Source organism: Canis aureus, chromosome 3 (assembly GCF_053574225.1).
Source record: "Canis aureus isolate CA01 chromosome 3, VMU_Caureus_v.1.0, whole genome shotgun sequence".
Classification (NCBI taxonomy): Eukaryota; Metazoa; Chordata; class Mammalia; order Carnivora; family Canidae; genus Canis; species Canis aureus.
Window position 1 is genome coordinate 49,722,394 of NC_135613.1, and position 21,969 is coordinate 49,744,362.

Below are 21,969 nucleotides of genomic sequence, written 5' to 3' on the forward strand. Positions count from 1 at the left end.
TTGAATGCACTACTCCACCTGTAGAGCTGTGGCGGCCTTAAATGTTTTCACAGGACTTCAGCAAAAGTGTTGGAAGATACATTGAAAGGGGTGAGATTGGGGCAGGGTGAACACTTACTCGTTATGAAATGATCTTAACAAGGGTTGATTAAAAGCCTGAAATGAGGTAGTGGCAGTGGGGATCGAGAAGAGATGGAACTGGAATATATGGCAATAGGCTGTAACTACAGGTAAAGAACAGCGCAGCTTCTAACTTTCCTGCAGTTACTGTGAATTAAAAAAAAAAAAGATTTTGGGGTGAAAGTTGTTTTAGATTAAACCCCCGAAGGTACTTCTGAGTTACTTCCAGGCAAGAACATTGACTAACCTGGTTCTGAAACTTGGGAAAGATCTGGGTGGGAGACCAAAATTGAAATGGGAGTAGAGAGGAGTGCATTCTTTGTTGGGCTATTCTCATTTTTAAAATGTCAATTTAAGAAACTGTATAGGAAGGGAGACAAAAACAAACTTCCAATGCTCTAATCTCAACAAAATACGTAATTTTATAAAATCATAGGTACATACTGTTTGTGCTCTGAATTTCCATTAGCATTAATCTTACAGGAAGAATTCAACTAAGTGCCAGAACCATGTGTTCCAACTCTTATTGTCACTGTATGACTATAGGACCTCAGGCAAGACACTTCAGCATCATGGGTATCACTTTCCCCATCCATCCAGAGGACTCCGTGTTGCTTGCAAGCTCACACATATATTTATACATATCACTATAGTGCACATGCTCACCAATTTTAATGGCTATAGTGTTCTAAGGGGCTAATAATTGTAGTGAAATATAGCCATGAAGAGAATAACAGAAATAGAGGACTAAGTACATTTACAGGCACATGCAAGTGAATCGATACCAGAAGATATAGTTGAAGAATGAAATCTAACACTCTTAAAGCTGTGAAAACCAAATAAAAGTTTAGCAAGAAAAACAAGCACGTAAATTTGCATGAAACAGATCCTCAGGATTCAAAGCTACATCTTACCAGAAACCTGCTTTGAAGAATGTGATGGGAAAGATGAGATTAGCTTATAAATATGTAAATTATCAGGACATATAACAGTTAAAACATACTAGGTATATTTTAAGTTGTTGTCTTAACTGCTAATTAACCAGAGAACTGACAAGCTCCCTTAAAATCTGCTGGCCTTGGCACAAGACCTCATGTGGTTACACTTGATGCCTTCTAATATACAAACACTTCTGTCCTCTCCAATTTAGCTGTATGCTTCCCAGTTTGTCCCAGTATGTAATTACATCTCTACGATTATTGTGTAAGTGATGAAATGGGTGCAAAGAGTTGCCTTTATGAGAACTTAAGTTGAATGGTTGGAAAGACTAAAAGGCTACTTGCTAATGACACCCCAGAAGCAAGGAGCATGCCTAGTGCCCAGATCTTGGTTTCTAAATATTTGCCTATTTAGTCAAAGATTGGGAAATGGCTCATTCATTCCATATCCAGGGCATTGAACCCAAGTTATGTCATGTCACAAGGAAATGAAGTCCCTAAAGACTAGAGGAGGAATGCCAGAGGATGAAAGAGCTACTTGAAGGGCTCCAACTGGCCAAGTTTGGGACAATTTGATCAACAGAGACAATGGCCATAATTGATTTTGAATACATGGAATCACTTGTCATCACTGCCAACTCCTTACTCTGAAAACTGGTAAGGAAAGGAAAAGATTTTAAGTATGACTTTACCTCTAGTGCATTCCCAGCTGATGACAGAAAGCTCTGTCCTACAGAATTATGCATCAGTAAACACAGAAAGAAAGAAAATTGCCATTTTGCAAACCTACAATATGTGCTGCCAAATCAAGCACCCTATTTTGCAAATCTTAATGAAATAACTGGTTCAGGGAGTGATCATCCTCACTGGATATTAAAACTACCACATGACAGGTTGTTGGTAAACAGGTTATCTGTATGCTGCCAAAGTAGCAGTCCACAGATGAACCACTACAGGAAAAACATTATCTTCACATTGGTAAGACAGGGTGGTTACCATGTCACCTGATAGTCAACCAAATGTTAATCAGACTTTTGATGTGATGCAACAGGAAACACACCTGTAAAGTGTTAATGTTAAACATGCTGAGCCTGAATCCAGTCAACATTTTGGCCCTAAATGCTAGTTTACAGAAAACCACAGGGGTCACAGGAACCAGATAAACCACATGTAAACAATCAGTTAAATCTTGAATGTGAGACATTCTACAACTGACCTGCTATATTTAAAAGAAAAAAAAAAAGGTTATGGAGAAAATCAGAAGTGGGAGACACTTTGATAGATGAAACGGATATAACAAGTAAACATAATGTGTGAAATGTGACAGCATCAACAGGGAAAGTTTAAACAGGAAGCATTAGATATTTGAAAATTACTATTCATTTTTTGAGGTATGTAATGGAATGTGGTTATATGAAATTCTGTCCTTATTTTTATGAGATGCTTAAGTATTGGATGAAATGTCATGTCTAACTTTCCAACTGTTCAGTAAAAAATGTTTTAAAGCTAGGTGGCAGATATATAGTTTGTTTTATTAACTTTTCTGTATATTTCAACACCTTTGTAGTAAGAAAGTTGTGGAAAATAAGACTGCTAAAAAAAATTTGGATTACAAGTGGCTCAGACAACTGTTAAAGTGGGAAAAGTACAAAGATCTAGGATTCTCCATTCTTCTGATATTTTATAAGGGTATCAATTGCCTCAGTGGATCAATGGAAGACTTTATAAATGCATTATTTACATAAAATTCACAAAGGCAGGAAATACAAATTAAAGCAAAGGTGCTATGGACTATAATACTCCACACATTCATGCCAGGATGGAAAACAGAAGTGGTGTGTTAGGTATGAAGTGGCATTATAAATAAAAGTCGTATCTTAAATACAATGGTTATTTTCTAACATGGTAACTATGGCATAAGCATAACTTGAGTATTATGCAACCTGAAGACAATCTACACTTTGTGAAGAAAGATTCCATGACATCAGGGTTAGCTGATGTGAGGCTAAGGGAAAGCAGTAACTTGAAGAAAACACTCAACAAGAAAGCCTTGAAGATGCTAGCACCCTAGGTCTTTCCTTCGGCACGTGTTTGTAGGATGTCCTTATCAACAGTAACATCCAAATGAAACTGCATGGTCTCAATATATGCTTAAATTTATATTTACGGCACCAGAATTTGTATCAATTTTTCTTCATCCAGCTCAGGAAAACTTCCTGTGCAGAGATGTCTGTCCCGTGATCTCTTTAGGATATTCCCCACTGTTAAGATGTAGAATTCTGATTCTTCAATTTTAAGTAGTTCCTATTACCCAATAAATAACAGTATTTAACATTTCTGTGCACATACGTACAAAAAAAGAATTTAAATTCAACCAGCTTCACTCCATATCTGTTAATTCTTATTACTCAATTCTAACTTACCTACTCATTAATTCAACAAACATATATTTGACCACTGTCCATATGCAAGGCACTGAAGAAACAAATTGAGCAGAATGAAATCTCAGCTCTCAGAATACAGTCTTATATTCTGGTAGTGGAATGCTGTGGATATGAAATTTATAGTATTTTACCTAGAAATAGGTAAAATTTGCATTTCTGCCAGTTTTCCTTTTATGTTTAGAACCCCCCCCCACAAACTTAGTTATTATTATTGCAACAATGATAGTTTCTGCATCAGTGCTTTTCCCAATAAATTTGTTTTCTGACATTTTAAAAGCAATTCCCAGTTATACTTATATATATGAAAAAGTACCAATTCCAATTATTCCTTTTTAAAATCAGTCACTTCATCTTTAGTTTCTTCTTAATAGGCTGGATTTTGTCTTATTCCATTAGCTGCTCTTACTTTTTTAAGTAAACCAGGTTAACAGCTCATGCTCTAAGTTACCTGTGCATTCTTTCTTCCCTGCTAAGTATTCACCCTTTTCTCCCTGACCCTCTTTCTGTAGTGCACTTAAATCTACTTTCTATTACTTATCTTTTCCTCACACTTTGTAAGTAGCTGCTTTCACTACTTCTTTGTCTTGGGATAGGGGGTCACATTCAGCAACCCATTTTAGTAGGCTTATGTTCATTCTGTGACATGTCCTTTGTCATCTTTCACTTTAGAAAGCTTTCTGTTGCTTAAAATAGCTGTTTTGTTTTGAACACAATAAGCCCTGAAAAGATCCAATTAGGAAGATTGGGCCTTGAGCACAGTAGGCACTCAAGAAATGTGTCTCAACAGAAACGGGCTTTCTGTGGTAAAATAGCCAAAGGGGAACCTTAAGGAATGAATTTAGGAATCAGGTGAAAAAAATGGGAATTTTATTCTTGTTTTTCCTTCAGGACAGATGTCAAAACCTAGTGAAACTAAGGCTAATAGGTTTTAAAGATGAATTTAAGGTTGGATGTTTAAGTTTTGCCTGTTTAACTAAATTTGTACAAATGTCTAAGGATTATATATACATTAGTTTATCCTAACAGATCAACTTCCCTTAAGTTCTTCCTTGAATATTTCAATATTTAAAGGAAAATGTGACTAAATGGTTGTCACATAAAAATTAAGATACTTTCGACTATATATATTTTGCAAATCTACTGGCTCCGCATGGCAGTTATGGCATAATAGGAAAAGGGAAGGGAACCCTTTATATATTTAAGGCTTCAAAGCTGGGAAGAAATAAAGGTCTGAAAGCAGCTTCTTCAATTATCCCAAGATCACTCACTAGTGTGAAATCCCTACTTGATGGAAGCTTCTCCAAGTTACATTCACAAGGTCTCATTAAGAAGTACGTGAAATACACTAAGAGTTGATGAGTTACAGATTTTTGAGTACTCTTACTGGGTTTCTTTCCGGAACTAAACTGATATCAAATAAAGGTTAAGAAGTGAATAAATTTTTCTCTTCAAATTTCACATTAAATTTAAATAGCTTATATCCACATTACTAATTCTGACACTTCTGCTGAAGGACATCTAACATATATTGCACTTCTCTTCAGTTTCTTTTGAATGTTTTAACAAAGTACAAAATAAAATTTGGATGAATTGAAAAACCTAAACCGAAGTCTCATTAATTATGATGTTTGGCACCTGTATGAACACGCTGATGCTGAATGAGGTTCGTACTCTGGGTGAAGGTTTTACCACAGATACGGCAGGCATAGGGCTTCTCTCCCGTGTGAATTCTCTGGTGTTGAATAAGGCATGTTCTCTGGCTAAAATCTTTATCACATTCATTACATTTATAGGGTCTTTCTCCAGTATGAGTTCTCTGATGTTGATTAAGTGATGAGGAATAAATAAAAGCTTTCCCACATTCGTTACACTTATACGGCTTCTCTCCAGTATGAATCCTTTGATGCTGAGTAAGATTGGCACCCTGTCTATATGCCTTCCCACATATATTGCATTTGAAGGGTTTTTCTCCGTTATGAATCCTTTGATGTTGAGTAAGGTGTACACTCTGGCTGAAGGCTTTCCCACACACACTGCATTTGTATGGTTTCTCCCCAGTATGTGTTCTATGATGTTGAGTAAGATTTGCACTCTGGCTGAAGGCTTTTCCACATATTTTACATATATAGGATTTCTCTCCAGTGTGAGTAGTCTGGTGTTGAATAAGAGTTGAGGAATGAGCAAAGGCTTTTCCACATTCATTACACTTATAACACTTTTCTCCAGAATGAATTCTCTGATGTCGAATAAGGTAAGTACTCTGACTAAACACTTTCCAACACTCATTGCATTTATATGGTTTCTTTCCAGTATGTATTTTTTGATGTTGAAGAAGGTGTGTACTCTGGCTGAAGGTCTTTCCACATTCGTTGCATATATAAGGTTTTTCACCAGTATGAACTCTCTGATGATTAATCAACGATGAACTGTGGCTGAAGGTTTTACCACATTCCAAGCATTTATATGGTTTCTCTCCAGTATGGGTCCTTTGATGTATAGTAAGGTGTGCACGCTGACTAAAGTCTTTTCCACAGTCATCACACTTATAGGGTTTCTCTCCAGTATGAATTCTTTGATGTATAGTAAGGTGTGCACGCTGGCTGAAGGCTTTACCACACTGGTGGCATTCATATGGTTTCTCCCCAGTATGCATTCTCTGATGTGCAATAAGGGATGAGATATGCCTAAACTCTTTCCCACATTCTTCACATTCATGAGATTTTTCTTTGGCATGGGTACTTTGGTGTTTCACAAAGGATGGGTTTTTCCTAAACTTTTTCCCACACACATTACATTTATAAGGCTTCTCTCCAGGATATATCTTTCTATGTACAATACCATAGGAGACATGATTGAAGGTTGCCCTGCCTTCATCATACATAGTTTTATTATCTGATTGGGGACCAAACTGAATAACTAGGTTTGAATGCTTTTCAAAATTATTTCTATATATATCATATTTACTAAAACACTCTTCCATAGGGTCATCTTCTTTTGAGATGACTGACTTCAAAGTGAAATTTCTTTCATTAGTGGGTATTTTCCTGAAGGTATCTGCTGCTTGCCTCTCGAATCTTTCATCATAGTCACAGGGTTCTTCCAATTTGATGGTCTGAGTTCCAGTCTTTGTGACTTTAGAAATATTTGTAACTGGAATACACTCTTGGGGTTCTGTTTTCCATTCTGGATTAAAAAGAATATAGAATATAGAAAGTTTTCCTCTATTTGGAGAAAGGAAACTGTCCAAACAGAAACAATATATTGAACATGAATAAAATGCCTAAAAAGACTATGGCTCCAACAACTTTGTAACATGGTACTCAAAGTTTGGGAAAAGAGAAGACAGGGGCAGAAAACCAGAGGGCAAAACTGTTGAAAAAGGAGAGGCTCCTCACTACTCAACAGGGGCACAGATTAATAAAATAGGCTTGGTCAGGTGACAGCACTAAGAGATGTGAAAACACCGTTGGATAACATGAGAGGACTTCCTGGATTGATTTATAGAAAGCAGACACTAACTCTCATTGAATCCTTCCAACCTACTCTGCACAATCCACACAGCATTCCAAAAGCAATTTCAAGGACAGCTCTCCATGCCCAAATATTCCTGGTAAATCTCTCACAGTAATAATACTCAAAGTACAGTCCCGAGACCCATGCATAAACACACTCTCACCTGAGAATGTGTTAAATTACTGGACAAACTGAATCAGAAACTTTGAAGGGAAAAGACCCTGAAGAGCCAAAGGAATGTTGAAAAAGAAAACCAAGGCTGGTGGCATCATAATTCTGGACTTCAAGCTGTTATAAAACTGTAAACATCAAGACAGCATGGTATTGGCACAAAAACAGATGCATAGATCAATGGAATAGAGAATCCAGAAATGGACCCTCAACTCTATGGTCAACAAATCTTTGACAGAGCAGGAAAGAATACCCAACAGAAGAAAGACCATTTCTTCAACAAATGATGTTGGGAAAATTGGACAGCCACATGCAGAAAAATGAAACTGGACCGCTTTCTTACACATGCACAAAAATAGACTCAAATGGATCAAAGACCTAAATGTGGAACAGGAATCCACCAAAATCCTAGTGGAGCAAACAGGCAGCAACCTCATGGACCCTGGCTGCAGCAAATTCTTGTTAGATGTGTCTCCAAAAGCAAGAGAAGCAAAAGCAAAAATAAACTATTGGGATTTCATCAAGATAAAAAGCTTTTGCACAGCAGAGGTAAACTGTCGACAAAACCAAAAGACAACTGACAGAATGGGAGAAGATATTTGTAAATGTCTTATCATATAAAGGGCTTACCTTCAAGATCTGTAAGGAAGGCAATTAAGCTCACCACTATATCACCAACGCTGTACTCCAAGATCTATAAGGAGTTTATCAAACTTAACACCCAAAAAACAAATAATCCAGTCAAGAAATGGGCGAAAATATGAACAGACATTTCTCCAAAGAAGACATATAAATGACCAACAGACATAAAAAAATGCTCAACATCACTTGGCATCAGGGAAATACAAATCAAAATCACCATGAGGGATGCCCGGGTAGCCTTCTTCTCCCTCTGCCTGTATCTCTGCCTCTCTGTCTCTCTCGTGAATAAATAAAATCTTAAAACAAAACCACAATGAAATACCACCTCACACTAGTCAGAATGGCTACAAGTAACAAGTCAGGAAATAACAAATGTTGGTGAGGATGCAGAGAAAAGGGAACCCTCTTACACTGCTGGTGGGAATGCAAGCTGGTGTAGCCACTTGTAAAACAATATGGAGATTCAAGAAGTTAAAAATAGAGCTACACTACCACCCAGCAGTTGCACTACTAAGTATTTACCCCAAAGATACAAACAGCGATCCCAAGTGATACCTGCGTTCCAATGTTTATAGCAGCAATGTTCACAATAGTCAAACTATGGAAAGAGCTCAGATGTCCATCGACAGATGAGTGAATAAAAAAAATGTGGTGTGTATATAGACATATATACGTACACAATGGAGTATTACTCAGCCATCAAAAAATGAATCTTATCATTTTGCAATGACATGGATGGAACCAGAGGATATGCTAAGCAATATAAGTCAATCAGAGAAAGCATTATCATATGATTTCACTCATGCAGATTTTAAGAAAACAGGATCATAGGGGAAGGGAGAGAAAAATGAGACAAAATCAGAGAGAGAGAGACAAATCATAAGAGACTCTTAACTATAAGAAACAAACTGAGGGTTGCTTGAGGGGAGAAGGGTGGGTGGATGGGGTAACTGGGTGAAGGGCATGAAGGAGGGCACGTGATGTAATGAACACTGAATGTTGTATACAACTGATGAATCACTGACCTTGATCTCTGAAAATTATAATACACTATATGTTAATTAAATTTAATTAAAATAAGATTAAAAAGAAAAGAAATTTTGGGGGCACCTGGGTGGCTCAGCCAGGTAAGTGTCTGCCTTCAGCTCGGGTCATGATCTCATAGTACTGGGACTGAGTCCCACATTGGGCTCCCTGCTTAGCAGAGGATCTGCTTCTCCCTCTCCCTTTGCCGCTCCCCCTACCTGTGCTCTCTTTCAAATAAATAAATAAAATCCTTTTGTTTTTTTTTAAGCAATTTTGGAGATAGGGCTGAGCAATCTGTTCTAGGAAGCCCTCCAGGGGGTTTTGATGCTCACTATAGTTTGAGCACCAGTGGCTTAAAGGAGAAAAGTTTAAAAAGTTCAAAACACTTCCACTTAACATATTCCGTCCCCAAATAATCCAGACTTTCCTATCCTGCTGTATCTTCTAACAAGTTACATATTTAACTTAAAATTTAAATTTATCCACATAATTTCAAGCTACTTCCTCAGAGCCTTCTATAGGTGCCACACAAATTCCAGACTTAGGCATTCTCTCTCTCTTTTTTAAGATTTTATTTAATTGGGGATGCTTGGATGGTTCAGATCATGTCCCTGGGTACTCGGATCAAGTGTCACACATCAGGTTCCCCACAGGGAGCCTGCTTCTCCCTCTGCCTATGTCTCTGCCTCTCTCATGAATAAATAAAATCTTAAAAAAAAAAAAAGATTTTATTTGAGAGAGAGAGCACAAGCTGAGGGAGGGACAGAGAGAGAGGGAGAAACAGACTCCCTGCTAAGCATGGAGTCAGACACGGGGCTTGATCCCAGGACCCTGAGATCATGACTGAGTGGAAACCAAGAATTGAGTACTTAACTGACCAAGCCACCCAAGCACCCCAGACTTAGACACTCTCTTAAAATAACTTCTCTACCTATTAAAAAAATATTAAGGCTCAGCTCTTGCTTTTTTCTTTTTTTTTTTTTTTTAATATTTTTTTATTTATTCATGAGAGATACAGAGAGAGAGAGAGAGGCAGAGACACAGGCAGAGGGAGAAGCAGGCTCCATGCAGGGAGCCCGACGTGGGACTCAATCCCAGGTCCCCAGGATCAGGCCCTGGGCCAAAGGCGGTGCTAAACCGCTGAGCCACCCGGGCTGCCCAGCTCTTGCTTTTCTTTCTTAGAATCCTAAAGTACAGAATCATATGAATTTGCCTTTTTGTAGGTCAATATGGCTGAAATATCAGCAGTCTCATGTGATTCAACCTAACAAAATGTTGGGGCCATGACAGCATTGGCCTTACATTAGTACTTCATAACTTTGTGTGCTTCTTGTATTTCCAACTTAGATGCAAACTGAGAATAGAATAGCTTGTGTTTCTTTTCCATTTCCTTCAGAAAATGGCCCAAGACTCTGGATATGGTGGCCACTCAACTGTTAAAACAAATGACAATAATTCATTGTAAAAAGGAGAACCAAATGAAAGCATACACGTACAAATAAAGGTGAAGAAACAAACAGAAAAATCCTTGTCTTCAAACCTGGCTGCAAAGCAATCAAATATGTATTTATTGATGCCTATTATGTTTCCAGTATGACGGTTTAAAACAAATTTAAATTATAATATCTTCCGTGAAATTAGGTTGAAAACACAAGACTTTCAAATATTAAGAAAATTGCTGATAATGAAATATAATCATATATGGAATTTATAATATAGTGAAAATGGTACTGGACAGTTCAGATATTTTCTAAGATGCTGATCTAAGTATAAAAACCTTATATCCATTCCACAGAATCATGTGCAGTCATTAAAAGTGATAGCTGCCATTTATCAGTAAAGGACTAGAGTAAGGAATAATTGAATAGTGATAACATAAAAATAACTAGGTACATTGATATAAGAAGTTGTGTAGGACATATTACTCGGAATAAATGGTATTTAACATTATATAGAGCAAAATGCCATGATATGCCATAGGTATCATAGATACACATACATAAATAATAATCTAAGGGGTGAAGATTCTGGTAATGGAGGAAGAGAGGGAGACATACATTTCATTTTCCTTCCTTATACTGACTGAATTTACAAATGACTTTTATTACTTTGATTCAGATACAAAAATCAGAGCTGACATTAGAAAATAGTTGGGAGTAATATTAAATGAAAAAAGTAGTCCCATAAAACTAGCATGAAAGTGCACTGGAACTAGACAAGTGGACATGAACAGACATTTCTGTTCTGAGAGACTAGACAACTAGTCAACTAGATCATGACCTGAGCCAAATGTCATCAAAGTGCTAAGAAGATTATAGATTTTTATTATTTTATTATTTTTAAAGATTTTACTTATTTATGCATGAGAGACACACACACACAGAGAGGCAGAGACACAGGCAGAGGGAGAAGCAGGCTCCATGCAGGGAGCCCGACATGGGACTCGATCCCCAGTCTCCAGGATCAGGCCCTGGGCCAAAGGCAGGCACTAAACCACTGAGCCACCGGGGCTGCCCGAAGATTATAGATTTTTAAAAAATACTTTCTAATTCTCAATATGTTGGCCATATAACTTTTTGCTACTTAGTACTAGAAATGTAGTTGCATTTTTTTGTTGTATTATTTTTATATAAAAAAATATTTAAAAACTCTCTCAAACCAAGATCTGTTACTCTCCCCTCCAGAACGAAATGACAATGTTAATGAATTGTATAGGTAGATGTATGTGCACAAAATGAGACAGTACCAGAAGCTGAGTTTAAATCTTTTTTTTTTTTTTTTTTTTAAGATTTATTTTTGGGATGCCTCGGTGGCTCAGGGGTTGAGCATCTGCCTTTGGCTTAGGGCATGATCCCAGAGTCCCGGGATCGAGTCCTGCATCAGGTCCCCTGCATGGAGCCTGCTTCTCCCTCTGCCTGTGTCTCTGCCTCTCTCCGTGTCTCTTATGAATAAATAAAATCTTTTAAAAAAATTAAAAGATTTTTTTTTTTTTGAGAAAGAGAACACTCTCTCATGAGAGCAAGCATGTGAAAGCGGGGAGGGGCAGAGGGAGACAGAGAGAGAGAATCTTAAGCAGGCTCTGCACTGAGTGTGGAGCCCAATGCAGGGCTCAATCTCATGACCCTGAGATCATGACCTGAGACAAAATCAAGAGCTGGATGCTCAACTAACTGAGCCACTCAGATACTCTGTTAATTCTGATTCTATGTCTGGATGCTCAACTAACTGAGCCACTCAGATACTCTGTTAATTCTGATTCTATGTAATCATGGCAATTCTATGTATCTATGGCAGTGTACTATATACCTAAAAAGGAAGTACTAAAGGTATAATGAGCTTAAAATAACACGTATAAACCTTGATGATGAAGAAATTGCTACCATAAAGACAGATGTTTAAACCAGTTTACTGGTAATTCAAAAATTAGTATTATTAAGCAGTGCTTAAACATATAGATTTAACAAGAAAAGGAGTAGTTGGAAATATAAGTGTCTACTGGTCAACAGGGCCAAAAAGCGGCACAATACTTCTCATAGATGAAATCAGTATCGACTCAGCTACTCAAAAAAAGCTTTACTTGGGGTGTGGGGGGTGGGGGTGAGGATGATTTGAGTTGAACCTGAAGGAATGGCTAGGTCCTTTCTTTTTTTTTTTTTTTTTTTTTAAGATTTTATTTACTTATTCATGAGAGACACAAAGGCAGAGAGAGAGAGAAACAGAGACACAGGCAGAGGGAGAAGCAGGCTCCATGCATGGAGCCTGATATGGGACTGGATCCCAGGATTCTGGGATCATTTCCTGAGCTGAAGGCAGATGCCCAACCATTGAACCACCCAGGCGTCCCCCCACCCCCCTTTTAAGATTTATTTATTTATTCATGAGAGATACTGACAGAGAGAGACTGAGACACAGGCAGAGGGAGAAGCAGGCTTCTTGCAAGGAGCCCGATGTGGGACTCGATCCTGGACCCGAGGATCATGCCCTGAGCGAAACGCAGATACTCAACTGCTGAGCCACCCAGGAGTCCCTGGCTAGGTCCTAAATAAAGAACTAGAAAAGTTCCGAGACAGGAATGGCCATTGAGGACCAATACTACTATTCTATGTGTGAATTATCAAAGTTTCCACTTCCTGAAATATGATTAATTAGATATCCTACTCAAGATTTGGCTTATTATGTATCTCTAAGCTGGTAAGAAAGGAAAATCTTCAGAGGCCAAAAATCAAGCAAAAGCAGGACGATAGAAGTCTCCAGCAGGAGCTGATTGAGATAGCTCCTCATTCTGGTTAATGGCCTTAATGACCTTCCACTTCCACTTTGAGGATGCAAGGGGTCCAGGGGCCAGAAAGCAGAGCCTGGTGCTCTAACAAGGAAGTGAGGCTGACAAGACTCCTCAGCTTAGAGGATTATCATCTGCTTTAGGGACTGGTTAGAAAAACACAACAAGGGTAGCCCTGGTGGTGCAGTGGTTTAGCGCCGCCTGCAGCCCAGGGCGTGATCCTGGAGACCCTGGCTCTCTGCATGGAGCCTGCTTCTCCCTCTGCCTGTGTCTCTGCCCCTCTCTCTCTGTCTCTATGAATAAATAAATAAAATCTTTAAAAAAAAAGAAAAACACAACAAAGCCTAAAAAAAAATCTCACTTCTATAGAAGGCAAAAAGGAGCTTGTCTTTCTCAGTCTTGATGCTCTTTAGAGGCAGAATATTCTCCCCCTACGATATGTAACCATAAAATGCCCCCTCTTGCAGACTACAGCCCCAATGCCTGTTGCCCGAATGATCTAAAAAACTACTCAGGGTCAAATTAAAGTAGTCCCAGACTGGCAGTGCCTTTCAGAAGCCTATCCTGACATTAGTCCAGGCTCTTGTCCGTTATATCATGCATGTTTCTTCAGTGTTTAGAGTGCGCCAAAATCATTCCACAGAGAATTTACTGTGCTGTAGGTATAGTCTGTGCTACAGGTACATATAAGTCATTCTGCTATAAATTATTAAAACAATTAAAAAATAAGCTTTTCAAGTAGTATTACCCAAACTTGGGACAACTGAGCATGAAAACAAGCAAACAAAACAAACCTGGAATTAATGGACTAATAACACTGAATTTTGAAAAATTCTATTGGTCCATAGTGACATGTTCACATAAGACATGAGGTTGGAGGGATCCCTAGGTGGCTCAGCGGTTTGGTGCCTGCCTTCCGGCCAGGATGTGATCCTGGAATCTCCAGGATCGAGTCCCACATCAGGCTCCCTGCATGGAGCCTGCTTCTCCCTCTGCCTGTGTCTCTGCCTCTCTCTGTCTCTCATGAATAAATAAATAAAATCTTAAAAAAAAAAAAAAAAAAAGACATGAGGTTGGAGGAAGAACTATTTTTTTTATAGGAGACACTACTGATACTTTAGGAAAGAGGAATTCTGAATCAGAAAATCTATCCTGCAATCAGCAATGTAATAATGTAAGAATCAACAGGGGATGCTAAAAGTCCCTAAATAAAATAGCACCAGGGAATCCCTCGGTGGCTCAGCGGTTTAGTGCCTGCCTTTGGCCCAGGGCGCGATCCTGGAGTCCCGGGATCGAGTCCCACATCGGGCTCCCGGCATAGAGCCTGCTTCTCCCTCCTCCTGTGTCTCTGCCTCTCTCTCTCTCTATGTCTATCATAAATAAAAATAAAAAATAAAATAGCACCAGGGAATGGAATAGTCAGGTGGCCTCATCACTTGTTGATTATAAAGACAAAAACGCACCTTTAAAATGGAGAGATCTGGTCAACAGCACCTCAACTAAAATGAGTTTCACCAACGATGAGATGAAGGGCAATGGAGAGTACACACCTGTGATGTTTTATGGTAAACCTATTTCATCTGGATCTAAACATACGGAAACAATCAGGCAAATCTAGATTGTGGGTCATTCTGAAAAAACCTGGCCTGGATCCTTCAGAAAATGTCAGAAGGAAAGAAGAATGGAAGGAGAAAAAGGAAAGACAAGAGGCTGAGGAACAGTTCTAGATTAAAAGGGGCTAAAGAACCAGGATAAGCAGCATAGGATTCCTGACTGGAGAGAAAAATATCTATGCAGAATATTTGGGGACAGTGGGGAAATCTGAGTATTTGACTATACATCAGATGATGTTACTGTATAAATGTTAAAAATATTTGGGGTGAGACAAGGATGCACCAAAATAGAAGAATGGTCATGGTCTTAGGAGAGAACGGGCAGAAATATTTAGGGGTAAGATGTCACAATCCCTGCAACTAACTTTCAAATGGTTCAGACAAAAACAAAGTGTGTGTGCGTGTGTGTAAAGAGATAAAGCAAAGGGGTGCCTGAGTGGCTCAGTCAGTTAAGCATCTGACTCTTGATTTCAGCTGAGGTCATGATCCCAGGGTTGGTGAGATGGAACCCTGTGTCAGGCTCCAAGCTTAGAGGGGAGTCTGCTTCAGATACTCTCTCTCCCTCTGCCCTCCCTTCTCCCAAAAAGAGATAAAACAAAGGTGACTAAATGATGGTAGCTGGTGGTTCCAGGTGAAAATTATATAGGCGTTCGATGTACCGATTCTCTAACTTTTCTATATGTTTGAAGTTCTTGTGGAGGAAAGAAGAAAGGAATGCGAACAATCAAAAAGTCCATCAATAGGGAACAGATTCAATAAATAATGAGATACACAATAAAATGTGATGCATATATTAAAAAAAGAGAACAAGGAAGGTCTTCATAATCTTATTTGGAACATCTCTCAAGGTATGTTTTTAAGTAAACAAAAGCAAAGTACAAAACTGTATGTACAGTTTGCTACCATTTCTGTTAGAAAATGAAGGAGGCAGGGCACCTGGCTGGCTTAGTCAGTAGAGGTTGATCTCAGGGTTACAAGTTCAAGTCCTACGTTAGGGGTAGAGATTACTTAAGGAGGAAAAAACATTTTTTCCCCCAAATGATATAAAGAAAGCACCCCAAATATAGGATTTTTTGGGAAAAACATCTTTATATCAGCTTTATATGCAAACAAAACACTCAAACAGAAACAACTAGAAATAAGCACCAGTGGTTAGGTGCTGGGAGATACAGGAACTGGGTGAATGCACTATACAGTAAGAGAACATTTTTGAACCTTTTGAAGATTTTTTTTTTAATTAGAAAATAAAAGAATGAGTTAGAGAAGTGGAGATTGGAGGCTGGAAACTAGAGAAGTGGTTTGTTGGTAAATAGAATAAAAGAAACCAACAAAGAAGAAGGTCTAAAACTTAAAATTTTAGAGACATTTATGCATGCTTAAAAAAGAAGGAGGGGGCCATGGCACAGTGAAAGCCCCTGACAAAGCTGGGGATGGGACCCAGGGCTCACAGAGAAGGATAAGATGACACACAGAGGAAAAGGTGGAACAATGGTGTTTGGGAACTCTTCCTGAAGGTGGCCTCTGTTAAGGAAGCAATGCCAGTTCAGTGTTCCTGACAAGCACGGTGTCATGTGGAGAATGACTTGGCCATATTTAGAAAATATTATCTCACTGCTCTTACGCTCCTAAGTGCAAACAATCTCATGACAGTTATTCTCTCACCTGGACTAGGGCCTTCTAAGATTTCTTTTATCACCATCCATGGTTCTTCCAGTATGGGAATCACAGTTGGCCGGTACACTGTAAGTCCTGTTCAGGAGAAATATAAGGAGTTTTATCTTGGAGATAAATAGTTGTTCAAATTTTATCGCCTGACTTCTACCTATCTGTGAGGACAGACTTCTATGGGAAAACAATGGTGTGGACATCATATAGTGGGAGAATAGGTCAGTCCTTCTCAGAGCTAGGATAAAAATTTCCTGCTACTCTGGAAATATGCACAAAGAGATCATGGCAGAAGGTGATCACAGGAAAAGTAGGGAGTGGGCAAGGTGCAGTGTTGTGTGGAAGCCCTGGGAAACTGCATCAGTTTTCAGTGATCTTTCACTTAGAAACCTTTTATTTGGGAAAATGGAGAACACAACATTTCTATGCCCAAATCTGAGGAGTACACTCACACCTCCCAGGCCCCATTCTTCGCAAAGTGCTTCAGAGGCCACCATAACAACAGAGGAAAGGAAGATGGAAGGTATGCTGGCAGGAGAGGATGCAGAGGACACTTACCCAGAGAAACCATGTTCCAGTAGTTCTGTAATGTCACAGTCTTATACAATTCCTTCTGTACAGGACGCATTATCTCCCAGTCCTCCTGGGTGATATCCACAGCCACATCTCTGAATGTCATTGATTCCTGAAACATCAAACATAACTTGGTTCAAGAACTGGTAGGAGGAGGGTAGTGACAACATCAGAACCCCAGGTACATGTGTGGTGGTGGTGGGGAATCAGAATCTTGAGTTTTTGTGGTAAGACCTTAATGGTTATAGAGTTAAAACCCTCACCCAAGTTATGGGTGAATTGTCCTACAGGAAATCTGAAAATACAGAATTTATAATTGCTTTTTCAGCTGATACAAGTGTATTAGTGGCTTCGTCTTAAAGAAGAGTTTCATACAGATGACATAGTTGAATGGCTGTGCTTTTCAAGCTTTGCCTTAAGAATTCAGTGTGTTATCATTTGAAATTTTAAGATATATTTGTGTGCTCTATGATGAAATGCAGAGCCCTTCCTTCCTTTTTAGCACTTTTTTTTTTTTTAAGATTTTATTTATTTATTCATGAGAGATACACAGAGAGAGAGGCAGAGACAGAAGCAGGCTCCATGCAGGGAGCCTGACGCAGGACTCGATCCCGGGACTCTAGGATCACTCCCTGAGCCAAAGGCAAATGCCCTAAGCGCCAAACCACCCAGGCGTCCCTTCCTTCCTTATTAAAATAAAATTGGGACCGAAACCACACTGATGAACTGTTAGACTTTTCAATACATTTCAGTCTGGTAAGGTTAGTATGCCTCTTTGCTCCTTTTCTTTCCTTTGTTTAAAAAAAAGAAAAAAAGATTCCTCTTACATATTTTTCAAATAAACTAAGTTCCTTAAAAAAATTGTATTGGGTTTTCAAGTTCTATTGTTTATAATTTAGGGAAAATAGACAATTTTACAACATTCAAGGCTTTAGTATGATACACAACATGGATGTACCGCAGAATTTATATTATTTTTAGTCCTAGATGTCTTAAATTTTGGGGGTCGGGAAAACTGCATGGAACCTTTTATTGCATTTTACCATTTGTCTGACTTTATTTTTTTAAAGATTATTTATTTATTTGAGAAGGAGAACATAAATAGGGAGTAAGGGCACAGGGAGAGGGAGAAGCAGAATCTGTGCTGAGCAGGGAGCCTGATGTGGGGCTCAAACCCCAGGACCCTGAGATCACTGACGACCTGAGCTAAATGCAGATGCCTAACTGACTGGACACTCCCATTTTCCTGATTTTAATGTATAGGTAAGAAAGTGCTTCTCTTCTTTTTTTAAAAAGTAAGCTCTATGTCCAACAGGAGGCTTAAACTCATGACCATGAGATAGAGTCACATGCTCTACAAACTGAGCCAGCTACCCCTGAAAATGATTAATTTTCATGTCATTTTCTGTAGTAATCACCTTACTCATATTTTCTACTACTGTTCCCCAGTTTTTCCCTGGATTTTCTTAGGGTTTTCAGCTAAACAATCATATCACCAATGAATATTAATTTTACTCTACCCATCTCAGATGTATATTTTTATCTGCGAGATGAAAGTAAAACTTTCTCTGAAGCTGGCCTGATAGAACACAATCAGGCACCGAACCTGATTCATCTGGCTCTTGAGGTCAATCCCTTAACCTCTCTGCAATGCTGCTGCCTTAAAATCAGTGAGGAAAGGTCTGTTGGGGGAAGGCAAAGGGAACCTATTTCCTATAAAGGGCAGTCACTTACCTTAACGGGCCAACATGGATTTAAAGACAGAAACTGATGAAGTCCTAGATTGGGCTTTTGGGGGTGCAGAAGTTTTAGGGCCAGGACATAAAACGTCCCTCATACAAATACCTCCAAGAAGCCATTTTAAAATCATAGAAGAAACTAACACTTACTTTGGTCACCAAGTCATTTAACCACCCTGCCTGGAAAGCAGGTCTTCCTTTGGGGTCTTCCTCTTGGGTCTCTTGGGGAAGGGCAGAGTTCTGAGGAGCAGCTAGGGAAGGGAGACCATGATGATTAGTCCTGTTTGAATAGCCAAGGAAACTCTTCACCAAATAGATGCCTATACTCTCCTATAGTGAGGAATGAGAAAGAAACCAAAAATAGCACCCCTACTTCAAAGAACCAAAGTGAAGGACCAATGACTTATCCTAAGATATCTGTGTAGACCTCAAAGATAAGTCTGTTCTGGGACTGCTAAGGAAACGTACAAATTCCCCATTTTCTACTAAATCTTCATGTGATGTCAATTTTGGATGTTGTCTCTTAATAAGGAAACATTCTCTGGACTCTCTTCTACCTTCTTGGAAGCATGTTATTGTAACATCTAATTCAAAAAGGAAATGATTTATTGACAGACTGGTTCAAACCTTTGCAGGTGAAATTCCTGAGGGCTCACACGGGGGTAACTGGATTGTAGTCTGGTCACTGTTTTAGGGCACTAGGTAATGTGTGTTTGGTCTCAAGCAGTCTGGAAGGAGCACAGCATGCACGATGGGGTTCTTGTTAAAGCCTGTTCTCACTCACTGTCCTTTGCTCTCCCCAATTTCTTTAAAGGGCTGCTCGGTGGTATGCTGGTTGTCTTCTCTAACCACCCAGGATTCCTCCCCTTGCTGCCCTACAATTCTCACCTTCCTCTTCTAGAATCTGAGTCAAATCCTCCACCAGAGTCACCACTTCCTCACTGCTCTCTGGGTACTGGGACTTCACCCAAGTCCTAACCTCCCCAGGCAGGATGGTCAGGAACTGCTCCAGCACCAGCAGATCCAGGATTTGCTCCTTTGAGTGAATCTCAGGTCTCAGCCATTTAAGGCAAAGTTCTCGGAGTTGATTCAATGCCTTTCGAGGACCAGCTAGGTCTGGATATGGAAAATTCCTAAAATTCTGTCGACAGGTCTCAGTGTCACGCAAGATTCTTGATGCAAGGGTTTCCTTCTCAACATTGTGGGGTCCACTCTGAGCCTTGTCTGGCTTCCACATTAGAAGGACTTGGGAGCGTGAAGAATTGGTCATCCTCTTGCACGAGGCTAACATGGCTACAGACAGGAGAGTCAATCTGGCAATATCCTTTAGATCTCCAGTAGTGAGCCAGCCGCTTGAAGTCTCATGCTAGAGCCACAAAGACATTATATCAAGGGCTGCTGCAGTCAGGGGCACAAGAGGATCAAGGTAGAGTTAGCAGCCGCAGTTACAAATTCTGAGCCCAGAACTTGCAGGGATGGTTAAGAGACTCTGAAACACAAAAACAGACCATAAAGTCAAGAATTCTGATGCTCTCTGCTATACACAAACAGAAACAGCTTATTCAGTGTGTACAGATAAACACAGACTTTACCTTGGTCTTCCTCTCCTACATCCTCAGACTTGTGAGATACATGCAATCTGTTGGGGACAGGGGTTGGGACTGCCATCAAAAGGTAGTAATAGAAGCAAAGACCTGAATCATGAGCAAAACAACAGATCAAACTTCTAACTTGTTGAAAAAGAAATCAAACTTTTACGGGGGTGGGGAGGGGAGCTTCAGTATTTTTCTGATGTTACAGAAGCTATTCAAGGACTGACTCTCAGTAACAAGAGTGAATCTATTAGGTACTTAGAACAAACTGGGTGGAGAATCTTTCTTTCTTTCTTTCTTTCTTTCTTTCTTTCTTTCTTTCTTTCCCTTCCTTCTTTCTATTTATTTATTTATTTATTTATTTTGAGAATCTTTCTTAATCAAGCGCTCAAGGTTCCCAGGGAAACTGTCAAGGAAAAAAGGGCGAGCCATTTACCTCCTTTGCATATTAATGCCAACCTATTCTAGCTTTTCACTATCTGAGGGCTGGAGAGACAAGCCGGTTGAACTGGAAAAAAAGTCGACGAGGCTGATGATTTGAAGCCCTCTTAAATGCTTCTATGCAGACAATTCTTTATGAATAAATGTGAAACCAAGATTCCCGAAGAAAAGCTTAGAACAGGCCAGTCCCGGCGACCTGACACCACCTGTCCCCAGGTTCCAGCTCCGAGCCGGGCTCAAGCTCAGCCGTGTAACCAAAGCCAACCGTTTAGCAGGCCCTGCAGAGGAGATGCGCCGGCCTCGCCCGCCGCCTCCCCTTCCCGGGCCGGTGTCCCTCGCTCTTCAGTCGGAGGGTCTCGGCCGGCGGGGGAGTGGGGACCCGGCCGCCACAGCAGCCTGCACCCCGTGCTCGCCTTCTCAGCAGGCCGCGGGCGCGGACGGCCGCACGGGGACGGGCTGGGGCTCCGGCCGGGGACCGCGCGGACACTCGCCCCCGGCGCCCTCGACATCGTTACCTGTCGCCGGGAGCCGGCGGACGCGCACCCGGAGCGGCCCGGGAGGCCCGGGGCACGCAACAATGGCGGCGGGGGCGCGGGCGCCTGCGTGGCGAGCTCAGCCCCGCGCCGCACAGGGGCCTCTGGCTCCGCCACTTCCCTAGCCCGGGAAGCACGACGTGTCTCGGCCGGGAGCCGCACCTTCCAGCCGGGTCCTGAGAAGCCTGGTCCGGAACGCACCGCGCCTCGGCTCCGCCGCGACCTCGCCTCAGCGCCACTGCGCATGTGCGCAAGGGGAACGCTGCGCGCCCGCCCAGCCAATGGGAAGCCGCGTCCCGGCCCCCCTCCCGCGGAGCCTCATTCCTAGGACCTGTCTCCATGGTAACCTCCTCCACCCATCACTGCGACTTGCTCGTTAGCCTGCAAGGTTCTAAGGGAACTTTAAAGTTTCCCGGGCCAGAGGCAGGTCTGGTGGATGACCTGGAGGTCGGGGAGCTACTGGCATCTCGGGGAGGGGGATGCGGATGGGCGGGGGGCGGTTAACGCTCCGCCCTAATTAACCAGAGAAAACCTGGGGCCAGAGTTCTAGAGGAAGGAGGGGCAGGGAAGATGCGGGCCCAGAGGCCAAACAACCCAAAGTGCGTTTTCCGGCTTTACTGTACTTACACATCCACTACGAAAGGTTCTGAGTCCCTCCCTCAGGAATCTGATTCTGACTG

The 21,969-nt window shown here is 40.6% G+C and overlaps 1 protein-coding gene across 2 annotated transcripts; it reads right to left on the minus strand.

The window, feature by feature from the left end:
* Positions 1 to 524: 524 nt before the first annotated feature.
* On the minus strand, positions 525 to 21,241 carry ZNF287 (zinc finger protein 287). Of its 2 annotated transcripts, XM_077892535.1 has the most exons (8): positions 20,752 to 21,241; positions 20,316 to 20,362; positions 19,612 to 20,212; positions 18,874 to 18,974; positions 16,970 to 17,096; positions 16,409 to 16,495; positions 5,138 to 6,685; positions 525 to 3,362 (listed from the first exon to the last, which is right to left on the minus strand). In XM_077892535.1, the coding sequence occupies exons 3-8, from the start codon at positions 20,012 to 20,014 to the stop codon at positions 3,352 to 3,354; spliced, it is 2,277 nt and encodes a 758-aa protein (XP_077748661.1). In that variant the 5' UTR covers positions 20,015 to 20,212; positions 20,316 to 20,362; positions 20,752 to 21,241; the 3' UTR covers positions 525 to 3,351. The 2 variants fall into 2 exon arrangements, with proteins under 2 accessions (XP_077748661.1, XP_077748660.1); XM_077892534.1 differs by lacking the exons at positions 20,316 to 20,362; positions 20,752 to 21,241 and having other exon boundaries at positions 525 to 6,685.
* Between the last annotated feature and the right edge of the window lie 728 nt (positions 21,242 to 21,969).

Bases quoted from the DNA above. Each gene is read 5' to 3' on its own strand.
- ZNF287 (XM_077892534.1), bottom strand. From the start codon at position 20,014: ATGTTAGCCTCGTGCAAGAGGATGACCAATTCTTCACGCTCCCAAGTC. The intron at 18,975-19,611 runs GTGAGAATTGTA...TCCCTTCCCTAG, and splicing joins TCAGATTCTAGAAGAGGAAG to CTGCTCCTCAGAACTCTGCC. The intron at 17,097-18,873 runs GTAAGTGTTAGT...TTGATGTTTCAG, and splicing joins TAAATGACTTGGTGACCAAA to GAATCAATGACATTCAGAGA.